Source organism: Vicugna pacos, chromosome 9 (genome assembly GCF_048564905.1).
Source record: "Vicugna pacos chromosome 9, VicPac4, whole genome shotgun sequence".
NCBI lineage: Eukaryota > Metazoa > Chordata > Mammalia > Artiodactyla > Camelidae > Vicugna > Vicugna pacos.
In genome coordinates, this window is record NC_132995.1 from 8,225,920 (window position 1) to 8,239,616 (window position 13,697).

The 13,697-nt window shown below is 51.0% G+C and overlaps 1 protein-coding gene across 1 annotated transcript in view; it reads left to right on the forward strand.

Annotated features, from left to right (window-relative positions):
- The first annotated feature begins 1,925 nt into the window (after positions 1–1,925).
- Positions 1,926–13,697, forward strand: part of PRKD2 (protein kinase D2) — a 29,919-nt gene continuing 18,147 nt past the window's right edge. The window contains exons 1-5 of the mRNA XM_015242945.3: positions 1,926–3,082; positions 5,374–5,512; positions 8,538–8,669; positions 11,533–11,687; positions 11,802–12,024. Coding sequence (XP_015098431.1) covers positions 2,843–3,082; positions 5,374–5,512; positions 8,538–8,669; positions 11,533–11,687; positions 11,802–12,024 — 889 coding nt within the window. The 5' untranslated portion in view covers positions 1,926–2,842. The remainder of the gene's footprint in view (positions 3,083–5,373; positions 5,513–8,537; positions 8,670–11,532; positions 11,688–11,801; positions 12,025–13,697) is intronic.

A 13,697-nucleotide genomic window follows, 5' to 3' on the forward strand; every position in this document is an offset into this window, starting at 1 on the left:
CCCCCCTCCTCCCCTCCCCACATCTGTGCCCGCATGGAGCTGGCAGGGAGATCCTGGGAGCTGCCGGAAGAGGGGATGCAAATACCCGACCCCTCACTGCAGGCACCCTGAGGACTCCATCCCCTTCCTGCTCCAAGGTGACTGAATCGCAGTGGTCAGCTGTGCGCTTAGCAAGAGCCAGACCCCTGTGCTGAGTTCTTCACATGCCGCCTCACTAGGTCCTCACCACCTCAGAAGTGGGGAGTGGAGCATTACGCATGTGTTATGGAGGATGGGAGGCGGGGGCTCAAGGAGCTTGCTCAAAGCCCAGCAGGTCATCAGACTTTGTTCCCAGCCCCTTGTGAATTTGCTTCAGGTGTCCCTCCCTGGGCCTCAGCATCCTCTGTGAAACAGCTGTGACAGCATTGCCCACCTCCTGGGTTGTCGAGGGCTGGACGGTTGTCCACTCGTCTGGACAAAGGGTGTGGGTGGGCTGATGGCCATCAGGGGAGGCCAACAGGAGCCCAGCTACAGGCACCACCCTGCCTCGCTCCCCCCTCATCCCTCTGGGCTCTGCGCAGCTTCCCCAGGTGGTGGTTTAGGTTTTCGCTCCAGCCTCAGACTTCCTTCCCCAGCCCGTCAGCCCCCGGATGTGGTGACGGAATCGCTACTGTACCGACCTCAGCTGCCCTCAACAGCACTTCACCAGGAAGGGGGGGTTCATCTTGAGGTCCTCATCTCCAACAAGTCCTGCTTGTCTGGAGCCCAGGTGGCCATGGCATATCGCTATTGGGTTGCCTTTGGGGCTCAACCAGGCTTTGGCCTCTCAAAGCAGGGTGGGTGGCAGCAACTCCCTTGGTGATCTTGGACAAGTCACTTTGCCTCTCTGAGGGTTCAGCTTCCTGTATGTAAACTAAATGGTAGCCACTCTCTTATCAGCTGGGGAGGAGAAATCAAGTTTGAATTGCTCCTGAATGGGCTGGAAGAGATATTTTATGATAGGTCTGGCACATAATAGGCCCTCAGTCAATACCTGCTGAATGACTGAATGACCATACCTACCCATAAACACCTGAGTGCCTGAGGTGCCCACCCCTTTATCTCAGCACATTATAGTTACAACTGAACAGCCATTACTGAACTTCTGCTGTGTCCCAGGCACCCTTCCACAATCTCATTAATCCCCACAAAGTCCTTCTGGGGTCAGTCCTATTATCGTCCCATCTGATAGCTAGAGAAACATGCTCAGAGAGGGAAGCCACCAACCTAAAGTCACACACAGAAACACGTGCCCACTTCCCCAGGAGAAAAACGTGCTCTCCGTCTATGAAGTGGTGTGGGTATGTGATCCTGCCTGATTGCTATGGCCCTTCCCTTCACCCCCAGGCCTTTATTTCTTTGGCGCTTCACCATCCTAAGGACTGGGGTGGAGTGGGGAGCTGATGGACACTACAGCCATTCTCCAACTGCCCTGTGCCTGGCTCTCCCAGTACAGGTAACCCAGCCCTGGCCCCTCCAGTTTGCTCCTGGCACTTTGGCCAAGGTTGCTTAAGACAGACCTGAGGCTAGGACCTCTACCCATCTGGAGCCCTCGGTCTTCCCACCTGTGGAATGGGCTGGGGCTTGGGGAAGGCGGGTGCGAAGCCAGGACTACGCTCTGGAAAGAGGGGGAGGCCCAGCCCAGAGACCAGGCCGGACCTGACACCATCTCCCACCCTTTCCCCTGCGGTGGGCGCCGGATGCAGGCCCGGGGAGACGGCCCCCCTCCTTAAAGGGCCAGGCACCTCCTCAGCCCCGGCATCGCGACCTGTAGTAGGGGAGAGGGTGGCTCGCCCGTCCCTCTCCAGCTCAGGGAAACGTCAACTTTCCCGACTTGGGTGTACTGGGGAGAGAAACCTGTCTAGCCTCCCTGCCCCACATCTCCTACCCCAGGTCCCCAAACCCGGGCCAGGGAGGTGCCGCCCTCTACTCGAAGGCACTGGGCAGGCCCGGGTCTTCCGCCCCCGGCCCCTCAGCAGGCTCCGCCCTCTCTGACGTCACCGAGACCGGCGCCGATTGGCCGACTGCGCCGTCGCTCCGGACACTTCCTCCTGGGCCGCTGCCGCCGAGTTAAACTTTGGAGGGGGAAAAAATAGCCGCGGGTGCCAGGCGCCCGGCCACCCTCCCTTGACCCCCCGCCACCCCACTACCGCCGGTAACATCCCCTTCTCCGCGGCCCCCGACCGAATTTTTCTCCAACTTCCGAGACCCGTGAGATTCCCTCCTTAGCACCCCGGCCTCGGAATCCCTTTGCCCATCCCCGGGCCCGCCGTCTGATCCCTGGGATCCATCTACTCGATCCCCAGGATCCACCCACTCGATCCCCGACTCAAAGACTGCTGCTCTACACCCCCAAGGTCTGGTGAATACCTCGGGCCCCTTTCTTAAATGGATCCTCTTCTTAGAGCCACTAGATTCTTGGCTCCCCCTGCTCCCTTTCCTGTCCCGTCTTTCTCCAGGAGTCCTGTGGATCCTGGGCTCTTATGAGCCCTGTGTCCCCCATCTATTAGGTTTTCTTCTTTGATATCTTGGAATCTCCCATTCGCTGGGTCCCCTAAACTATTAGATTTCTCCTTTCTGATCCTCTGTGATCTCTGATTCCTGGGTGGGCGTCTGATCTACTAGATCCCTTTTCTCTAATTTCCCAGGGTCCCACCATCCTTGAGTCCTCTCAGCCTGCCAGGTTTCTCTTCTCGGATCCCTGGGATCCCCGCGATCCCACCACCAACTTACAATTCACCACCAGTGATCCGAGCCTCCCTGCCCAGGCTCCTCCAGCCGGATCCCGGGTGGGCGCCGGGCGGCCGGTCCTGGGCCTCGCCCTATGGCCGCGGCCCCCTCCCATGGCGCCGGGCTCGCGGGCTCTCCCGGGCCGGGGTCTCCTCCACCCTCTGGCGGCTTGGAACTTCAGTCGCCGCCACCGCTGCTGCCCCATGTCCCGGCTCCGGGCTCGGGCGTCTCCTTCCACATCCAGATAGGGCTAACTCGCGAGTTTGTGCTGTTGCCCACCGCCTCCGAGCTGGCCCATGTGAAGCAGCTGGCTTGCTCCATCGTGGACCAGAAGGTGAGGGCACATCCAGCTTGGGGAGAGGTCTGGAGGTGGGAGGCGCTGGCAGAGGTGACCTCCAGCGCGGCATGCTCGTGGGGGGAGAGAGAGCCTAAGCCTTGGGCAACTGGTGGGTGGAGATGGGGCACTGGCCCCCAATTGCCTCCTCACCTCACTACCCATTTCAGGGAGGCCTGGTCAGGGTGGGGTGCCCCAGAGGCCTCCCCAAATTGCATGTCCCTGCATGTTTTGTTTTCTGCAGACTGCAGGGAGGAAGGGAGGGGCTGGGCAGGTGTAGAAGCCGAGAGGAGGGGGCAGGTGTGGGAGGCAGAAGTGGGGGGACCTCCCCACCCAGGCCCATCCGCCGCCTCCCATTTGGTGGAAACAGTAGAAATTGAAGCCGGGTTGGCCATGGCGATCGGGTGACATGTGTGGCTGTGGGTGCCTGCGTTAGCTGCCGGGGGCAAGTGAGGTCTCAGAGTCCAGTCTCTGTCCTCCTCCAGGCCTGAGGTGTGTGTGGAGGGGCGGGTGCCTCTTTGCAATCCCCAGAGGTTCTGAGGTCTATGTCCCCCTCTTCTGATCAGAGTGTCCCCACCCTTCAGTTCTGATGCTGTCCTGTGAAAACGGGCCTTCCCCAACCCCGGCCCACTCTTAGCTTTGGGTGCCAGGGTCATCAGGGGCCTGGGGGTCATGGCAAGGGGGAATCAGGTGGGACTCAGTGCTTGAATCCTAGAATGTTAAAAATTACAATAGTGGGCTTTTCTATTGTAGGAATTTTGAACTGTAAAAATTGTTGGACTATGCAACTGTTAGGTAATTGAACTCCTCTGATATTAAAATGTTCAAATGTTAGAACCTAGGCTGTTGAAATTCTTAAACAGAAACATGTTGCAGTATTAGATTCCCTCGTTGTTGGAATTCTAGAGCATTAAAATGTTAGTTTTTTTGTTTGTTTTGGGGGGTAATTGGGTTTTGTGGGGGTTTTTTTTGATGGAGGTACTGGGGATTGAACCCAGGACCTTGTGCATGCTAAACACATGCTCTACCATTGAGCTATACCCTCCTCCCCTAACATGTTAGAATTTTGGAATGCTGGGTTGTTGAAACCTCTTAATGGTAAGATGTTCAGATATCAGAATCCTAGTTTGTCAGATTCCTAGAACATTAAAAATATTAAATTACTGCTAATCTAGGTTGTTAAAATCCTAAAATAAATGGATGATGACAATTTGTTGGAATCTAGACGACATAATTCTATAATGTGAACGTGTTGGAATCCCCAAATAGCCAAATTCTAGAATCTTCTCAGACTCCTGGAAATGAGTTCTTTGGGCTTCAGAGGAAACATTAGGAACTGAGCCGACTCCCCCATTTTACAGACAAGGAAACTGCTTAGAGAAAAACCTCCTAGGCAGTCCTGGGCACCTGTGGACCCTCTCCCCGCAACAAAAGCAGACAGAGCTTTCTGTGCCATCCCCCCAAACCTCAAAACCAGCAGGCCCAGCTCCCACACCCAACTCAACCTGCTCCTTGGGAAAACAGGCTGAGGAGGAGGGAAGATTGTCCCCTGGGTGAAATTCTTTGTTCGATGCTCAAATCCTCAGCCTTCCCCCTCAGGCCTCACCCCAGTTTTATTTTCTGCCCTCCTTGTCCAGGTGTGGTCGGGCCCCTTTCCTTCCTTCCAGATGCTCCACCTGGGCGGTTTCACTTTCTGTTCTACCAGGTTTCATTTCCTGCCTTTCGTCCCCAAGTTGGGGACCGGGACACCTGGGTCCTCGGGACCTCGGGTGGGGGGCACCCTGCCTAGCTTCAGCTCCCTTGAGTTCTAGCCTTTCCGTAAGCACCCCCCCACCCCCCAAACAGGAGTCCTAAATCCTCTCCTTCCAGCTGGCCCAGCCCCACTGCTGGGCCTGGAGCCAGGTAACAGGGACAACAATAGATCTAGGAAGGAAGCTGGGGGGAGTGAGAGGTGGGGGCAGATGAGGGAAGGGGTGCTCACTCAGCTCCCCTCACCCCCAGAAGATTCTAGGTGCCCACGCTCCTGGAGCCACTCTCCCTCCACCCACCCAGTTCTCTAGTCCTGCTACCAAAGCCGCCAAACTCCAGCCAGTGTTCTGTCCCAGCACACCTGGGGCCCTGGCATCCTGGCCCACTCTAGCTGGGCTTGGGAGGAAGCAGGCAGGAAGCGAGGGGCTGCGGGGTCTCTGAGTTTCCGGGGGAAACAGCGGCTCTGCCCCCGAAGGGTTCCAGACCGCTGCCTAAGGCAGCTTTGAACTTTTCTGTCACCACCTCCCTCTCCCGCCCCTCAGTTCCCCGAGTGTGGCTTCTATGGCCTTTATGACAAGATCCTGCTCTTCAAACATGATCCCACGTCGGCCAACCTTCTGCAGTTGGTGCGATCCGCCAGCGACATCCAGGAGGGCGATCTGGTGGAGGTGGTGCTGTCCGGTGAGAGGCCCAGGCCACCTAGGGGTGAAGGGAAGGGGGCCGAGGGGAGGGGAGGGGAGCCCAGAAACTTGGTTCTTAAAGGTAGAGGCCAGCGGCTGTAAGCCCTGGCTGCTAATTAGAATCACCTCGGGAGCTTTTTGCTCTGGAATGGGCAGATGTATTGTGATCATGCGCATCGTGGGATTTACACAGCCCTGAACATAAACAGTCCACGACAACATGGATGACTCTCACACACCTAATGCTGAGAGACAGAAGCTAGACATCAGACTGCATACTGTATCCATATATGAAGAATGAAGATGGATACAATTACACTATTTTGTTAGAAGCCACTAGAATGGGTGCCTTTGAAGAAGCTGGTTGGACGGATGGAGGGTGGGCACAGTGATCTAAACTTCCCTTTACCCATCAGAGCTAGTGACACGGTATATACAGTTTGACCATTCGTTGAGCTGTGCGCTTCTGATGTGTTCTTTTCTAGACCTATGTTACACTTTGATATACAGTTAAAAGTATTCTGCTGCCTGTGTCTCCTCTCGATGAAATGCTAAATTAAATCAGACTCTGCCGCCTGTGATGAAACCTGGGCACCTGTATTTTCAGCCAGAATCTAGTCCCCTCAACTGGCCTTTCCCATTTTATTGATGGGCAGGCTCTCAGCACTTAGAGGAATCTATAGCCCTTGGTTCCTTCGGGAGGGTGGGGGGTGGGAGGTACCTGCCTTACTCATGGCTGTATGTCCTCCCCTTCCCCTTGCCCCCCTCCCCTTCCCCCTGCCTCCTGCCCCTACCCTGACTACTGCAATGTAAAATTTGTTGAATGGATGGATGACAATTAGAAGTTTGGATTTACGTCCCTGGTGAACTTATTTTCAGGTTTTAAATACTGTCTTAGAGGCTTGTGATCCTTGGATTTTTATCTTCATCCTGATCTCTCCCCTAGACCCAAGTCTGGTTCATGTAGCTATCTCCCTGACACTTTCACTGGGCACCTCTAGGCATCTCAGGGATGGCCTGTCCAAGACAGAAATCTTGATTTTTCCCTTTCTCAGTCTGCTCTTCCTACAGTCTTCCCAAGCTTGGTGAAGGATATCACCATTCACCCAGGTGTTCATGCCCCAAACCTTGGGCCATTCTTGACGGCTCTGTTTCTTTCACCCCTTCACTTGCTCCTTCATCAAACCTACTGGGTTTACCTTTATCCATTTCTTACGACCTCCACTGGTCCAAGCCACCATCACATCCTGCCTAGACTATTGCAGTAGCACGTAAGTCAGATCATGCCACGCCACTGCTCAGAATCCTCCCGTGGCTCCCCATTACCCTTGGAACAAAATGCAAACTCCTCAACATGGTCTCAAGGCTGTTCTGAACCTGGCTCCTGCCAAATTCCCCGAATTCACCTCTGCCCTTCTTACTTTCTTTGTCCCAGCCATCTTGTCTGTCTCTGAGCTCCCTCCCACCACAGGGCCTTTGCACTTGCTGTTCTCTCCACCCCTGACCCAATCCCAGATTTTCATAGCTAGGACCTTCTTGTTATTTGGATCTCAGCTTGAATGCCATTTCCTCCATAGCTTGAAATTTCCTTGTTTCTTTATGTTTTTATGTTTCTTGTTTCTCTCCCCAGTAGAATGTCAGCTCTCTGAGAGTGGGCTATAAATCTATCTTGTGCAGAGCTTTATCCTGAGTGTGTAAACAGTGCTTGGTACATAGAAGAAAACCCCCTGAACGTTGTGTAATACCAAGGAAAATGGTTAATATTAGACTGAAATTTGGGCGGGGAGTTGGGGGTGAGGAGAGGAACGAGAGTTAGTCCAAAGATGAAACTTTTAAAATAATAGCTAACATTTATTGAGCATTTTCTATGTACCAGGTACTGTTTTAAGAACTTTCCATTTATTCATTTAACCCATAAGAAAGAACTATAAAGGGATATTATCATACTGGGCATTTCTTAGATTCCTGCCTGGCTCATACCCTTACCTTTTTAAGGCCTTTGTCTTAATGTCACCTTCTCAACGAGGCCTTCCCTAACCACCTATTTAAAATTGTACCTCTTGCATCTTCCCTATCTCCCTTCCGTGCGTATTTGTTCTCCTAAGCACTTATTGATTTCTCACCTACTGTATATTTTCTTACTCAACAATTTCAGAGAGGCAGTAAGTACCATGCTAAAAACACGCACTCTCTAGCCACACTGGCCTGGGTTCAATTACGAGTTGCTAGCTGTGTCACCTTGGGCAAGATGCCTAATCTCTCTGTGCTACAGTCTTCTCTTGAAAATGGGGATAATAATAGGATGTACTTCACTCTTGAGCGGGCTAAATTTGTTAGTATCAAAAAGTACTCAGAGCAGTGCCTGGCACAGAGTAACTGCTACACTGGGTGATTGTTAGTAGGAATCTTCTTTTTTTTTTCTATCTCCCTCACTAGAGGCCAGGCAGAGATTTTGTCTGTTTTGTTCTATACGGTGTCCTTACCCCTTAGAACAATGCCCAGTAAATATTTGTTGGATTCACTTTTTAGGGTGAGAAAAGCGAGATACACAGGTGTTTGGTTTTTTCTCGTGATGACTCGGCTCTTCCCCAGGTCCAGGTAGATCAGAAACTGAGGGTGGGACGCAAGCATCTGTGGGCTTTTTTTTTTTAATTGTGATGAAATATTTGTAACATAAAATTACCATCTTAACCATTTTTAAGTCTACTGTTCAGGAGGGTTAATTACGTTCACATTGTTGTGCAACCAACCTCCAGAACTGTTTTCATCTTGCAAAACTGGAACTCTGTACCCATTAAACAACTCCCCATTCCTCCTCCCCCCAGTACCTGGCATAAGCACCTAAATGTTTTGCGCAGTGGTAGAGCAGGGATTTGAACCCAGGTAGAACGTAGTATGTGAGTAAAGGATTGAAGGAAAGATGAAACCTTGTAGCTGGGAGGACTGTGAGGAACCTGGGAAGGCGGAGGCTCAAATAGCCTCCGCGGGCCCGGGCTCCACCATCCGCCCCTCCCTGCTGCCTGCAGCCTCGGCCACGTTCGAGGACTTCCAGATCCGCCCGCACGCCCTCACGGTACACTCCTACCGAGCGCCTGCCTTCTGCGACCACTGCGGGGAGATGCTCTTCGGCCTGGTGCGCCAGGGCCTCAAGTGTGATGGTGAGAAGCGGGGAGGCTGGAGCTGGGGGCTGGGGGCGGAGCCAAGACGTAGGGCGCGGGCATGAGGGCGGGGCCGGGGCCAGGAGGTGGGGCTCTGGGAGAGAGGTGACCGCCCAGAGGCAGGGCTTGGGGGAGGAACTGGAGGTGGAAACAAGTGGCAGGGCTAGGGTGGAGGGCGGGGTCTGGGTGGGGCTCAGTTTGGGGTGGAGGCTTTGGGGTGGACCTCCGACCGTGAGGTAAGGGGCAGAGCTTGGAGAAAAGGGGTGATGGGGAAGAGGGCGGAGCCTGTATCAGTCAGGAATCAACCGGAGAAACAAAGCCAGCAGGGAGGCATATATTAAGGGATTTTTGGAAGGAGTTGGCTTACAGGATTGTGGGCACTGGCAACTCTGAAATCCTCAGGGCAGCCAGTCAGGAAGGGCAGGCTGGAACTCTCAGGCAGGAGCGGAAGCTGGAAGCTGCCACCCACAGGTGGATTTCTCCATCTGGGAAATCTCAACTCTGCTCTTTAAACCTTTGAATTGATTGAAACAAACCCACTCTGATTAACTAGGATAATCGCCCCTCACTTAGAGTCACTAATTGTGGGTTTGAATCGCATCTCCAGATACTTTTGCAGTAACACGTAGATAAATATTTGAATACCTGGGGTTGCTAGCCTAGCCAAGCGACATGTGAAGCTGACCATCAGAGTCCACCTCTTGTCAGCTCGGCACTTCTGTTGGCTAGGGCTGTCAGAACAAAGTACCCACAGGCTGGATGGTGTAAACAATGGAAATTTATTTCTTATGGTTCTGGAGGCTGGAAAGTCCAAGATCTGGGTTCTCATAGGGTGTGGTTCCTGGTGAGGGCCCTCTCCATAGCTTACAGATGGCTGCCATCTGATTGTGTGCTCATGTGGTGCATGGAATGAGCATGATTCTTGCATGTCTCTTTTATAAGGACCCGAACCCCGTTGATCAGGGCCCCATCCTTACGGTCTCATTTAACCTTAATGACCTCCTTAAGGGCCCCATCTCCAAATACAGTCACATTGAGGATTAGGGCTTCAGCGTATGGGTTTGGGAAGAACACAGATATTCAGTCCATAACAAGCATCCATGCACATCTCCCTAAATTCTTTGGAAAATAAAGGAACACAGTGTGTTCCTTTGAGGCAAGATGTCTCAGGGTTAAGCCCAAGTGGCAGCATCTGCAGGTTAACTGTTTCCGTCTTTGATGCTTCTGAGCGTGAACACTGAGATCACACCTCCCCTGTGGATGAAAGCCGCACACCCACCTCAGCTCAGCTCTACCTACAGCAAATGAGAACCATCTGTTCTACAATGACGATTGGCACCCTCATTGTTTGTTCAGTGCACCCCTCTCTTAGAGGGATATTCTCAGATGTTCCATTGTCTCAGGATCTCCAGTTTTGTGGCTGTCAGGCTCATATAGAAATTCGGAGTCTCTGATACCCTTTGTTCCAGATGACCTACAGCATCATCTAGGATTGTTATCATGTGGCCCTTGTGTCATTATTTAAGGCATTATTTAAATATACTTGTGGCATTATTTAAGGACTCTAGGGATAATAGCTATATCAGGCCTGCAAAAGAAACCCAACTTAGTACATTCAAAGCTGCTATTACTATGGCCATGGTCCACATGCCATAACCAACTCTTGATGTCTTGGTATATGTAACCTTTGTCATGGTGCAACCCCGGTGTCCTCAAGTTCTAATGGCCATTCTCTGAATGGACTTCATCGGCTCAGCCTCACAGAGGATGGTCCAAGTTCGTATGGTTCCAAAAGATGCCCAAATACCTGTCCTTAATGCCACTGATGCCTTCCTACAGGAGTTTGATTCTACCCTGATACTCACACCAGGAGTCAGAGTTGAGATTCTGAAGTTCTGTGAAGCATATGAGTGACTCAAAACTGGGAAATGGTTTTCCTGGACGCAAAGGCTCTTTGCAGTTCTGAAGCTCTTCTCATCTCACCAACAGCGTTCCCCAAGCTTGTCTCTGCAATGGCCCATCATGCAATTGAGATGGTGCCTAAGATGAACTACTGTGATAGAAAGTCTCTAACAGGCGATCTGCCAGAAGAGAGGCTTCATGAGGTGTCCAAGAGAAGCTTCCAAAGGCTAGAGCAACATTCTGTACTCCAGAACAGAGAGCCATCTTGGAATCATTTGAAATCACCGGAGATGTATTGGAGAAGCGTTCAGGAAGTCCAGCAGGAAATGACAAGCTTATCCTGGCTCTGTCATTCAAGGATTAAAAATAGAAAAGAAAAGAAATAACAATGTCACAATTTTACCTAATATGATACTGCAGCCCTGAGTACCACCAAAAATGTGCTAACCCTTTCCCCAGAAGATGATGTCCTTGGGCGATGTTCATTCTTCTCCTTTGATCTCCTGTAACTTAAAAATCATGATATAAGTTGTTGTTAATATCGTATGTTAGGTGATAAGAGGGTGAAAAAAGGAAGAAAATAAAAATATTTGGTAGACACATGTTCATAACAGCGTAAGGAAGAAATACTTATAACCAGGACAGTCCTCATGTCTGCAGCTGGCACATGGTTGTGGCTTCCTTCCTGCCACCACCGGATCCATATTCCCTTTGCCCTCAGCCAGCATCTCACCCTCTTGTGGTGCTTTGCCTGGTGGGGTGGCCCAAACCTTCATTCCCGAAGGCTCTTGGCCATTTAGCAGATCGCCTGAATTGGGTTTTGCAGGTTTTTGTTAACATTAATCACACTATGAAGAGGCATCCTGAGGGATCTGTTCCAGTTCCTCAGAAAAGGAGAGGTGGGTAGAGCTTTGGCGCCCAATTGGAGGCTATGTCTCTGACCGTCTGGCGCCCCCTACAGGCTGCGGACTGAACTACCACAAGCGCTGCGCCTTCAGCATCCCCAACAACTGTAGTGGGGCCCGCAAGCGACGCCTGTCGTCCACGTCATTGGCCAGTGGCCATTCGGTGCGCCTCAGCACCTCTGAGTCCCTGCCCTGCATGGCTGATGAGCTGGTGAGGAGCTGGGGGAGTGGGGAGGGTTGGGGAGGGTTGGAGGCTGGGGAGTGGCCTGGCCCAGGGACCCAAGCAATGCTCTGAGGTGTTCCTTTCTCCCTCGCTGTCTGATAGAGCCGTAGCACCACCGAACTCATCCCTCGCCGCCCACCCTCATCGTCCTCTTCCTCTTCTGCCTCATCCTACACGGGTCGCCCCATCGAGCTGGACAAGATGCTGCTCTCCAAGGTCAAGGTGCCACACACCTTCCTCATCCACAGCTACACGCGGCCCACTGTCTGCCAGGCTTGCAAGAAACTCCTCAAAGGCCTCTTTCGCCAGGGCCTGCAGTGCAAAGGTAGGCGGGGAGCCCCCACGTTGGGGCTGGGGTGGGAAGGGACAGAGTCAGAACACCAGAACCCCACCCCCAGCCACACACACACACACACACACACACACACACACACACACTCAGAGGCTTAGGGTCTCAGCTGGGCTTGTGGCAGAAAACAGAATTTATGTTCTGATCCTTAGAAGCACAGGGCCTCAGAAGGGGGTGTGTCCAGAATCCTGGCATTCTAGAACCTTTGGAATTCTGGAATCCTAGCACCTTGGAATCCTGGAACCTTAGAAATCTAGATTCTGGGAATGGATATAGCTCAGTGGTGGAATGCATGCTTAGTATGGGTTCAATCTCCAGTACCTAGATAAGGAAGGAAGGAAGGAAGGAAAGAAGAAAACAAGCAAGCAAGCGAGCAATCTAGATTCATATGTCACTTAGGATGGAATGCTTAAACTGTAGAACTTGAGAATTCTTGAGTCAGAGAACCTTGGAAACGTAAGTTTCAAGAATTCTGGATCACAGGATTCAGCGAAAAGAATCAGAACTTTAGTTTCATAAATCTTAGAACTGTCAAACTATAGATTCTCAGAATATTAGAACTTTAAAATCATAGGATTTGAGAGTAATAGAAACCTAAAAGCAACAAAATTGAGTCTTAGAAGTCTAGAATCGTATAGCCTTGGAACCATAGAATCCTAGAGTCCTAGAAATCTATGATCCCAGAACTTTGAATGATCGAATTCTGGAATACCAGAAGTCTAGATCCGTAAAAAGTTAGAGTCATCAAGTTCAAGAATTCATCAGAAAAATCAAATTCTAGAATTGTAGATGTTTAGAGCTAAAGAGTCATAGAAACATAAACTTCTAGAATCTTGGATATACAGAATCCTAAAACTTTGGAACTATCAGATTCTAGAGGCTGATTCAAAGTCTACAATCAAAGAACTGTAGAGTCACCAAATACTAGTTTAGATATATCTTAAAATCTCAGATATCAAAGAATCTTAGCAATCTAGAATCATAGAACTGTAGAATCACAGATGTGTAGAGTGCTAGAAACTTGAACATCAAACTCTGTAGTCTTGGAAATCTAGAATCATAGGACCTTAGAAAAATAAGTTTTCACATAATTAGTCTCAGATCTTTGATGTATAGCATCCCAGAACTTTGGAATCATCAAAATCTAAAGCAATGGTTCTCAACCAGGGACAATTTTGCCCAAAGAAGGAATGTTTGGCAACGCTTGGAAACACTTTTGTTTGTCAGATGGGGCTGGTGCTATGGACATCTGATGCTTAGAGGTCAAAGACACAGCTCAAAGTCCTGTGATGTAGAGAACAGCTTCCCACAATAAAAAAATTGTCATAGTGCCGAAGGTTGGGAAACCTGCCCTCAGGAGTCTGAAGTCTAGAATCATAGCATGTTAGATGCTATTACATCCTAGAATTGTAGAAGTCTAAGGTGATGGACATTTACACTGTCAGAACTCTAGACCCTTAGGATCATAGGGGTGTAAATCACAGACACTGCATTTGGCTTCTGTTTAATCGAGCCTCCCCATAGCTGGGAACTATGATTTCAAGAGAGGAACAACCAGGGAAGGGTCACTTAGCTTTCCTGCCCCAAACAGCCAGAGCAAACTCTTTTGAGACTAGGGGGGTTAGGGGTCGAGTCAACCCTTAGAGGTG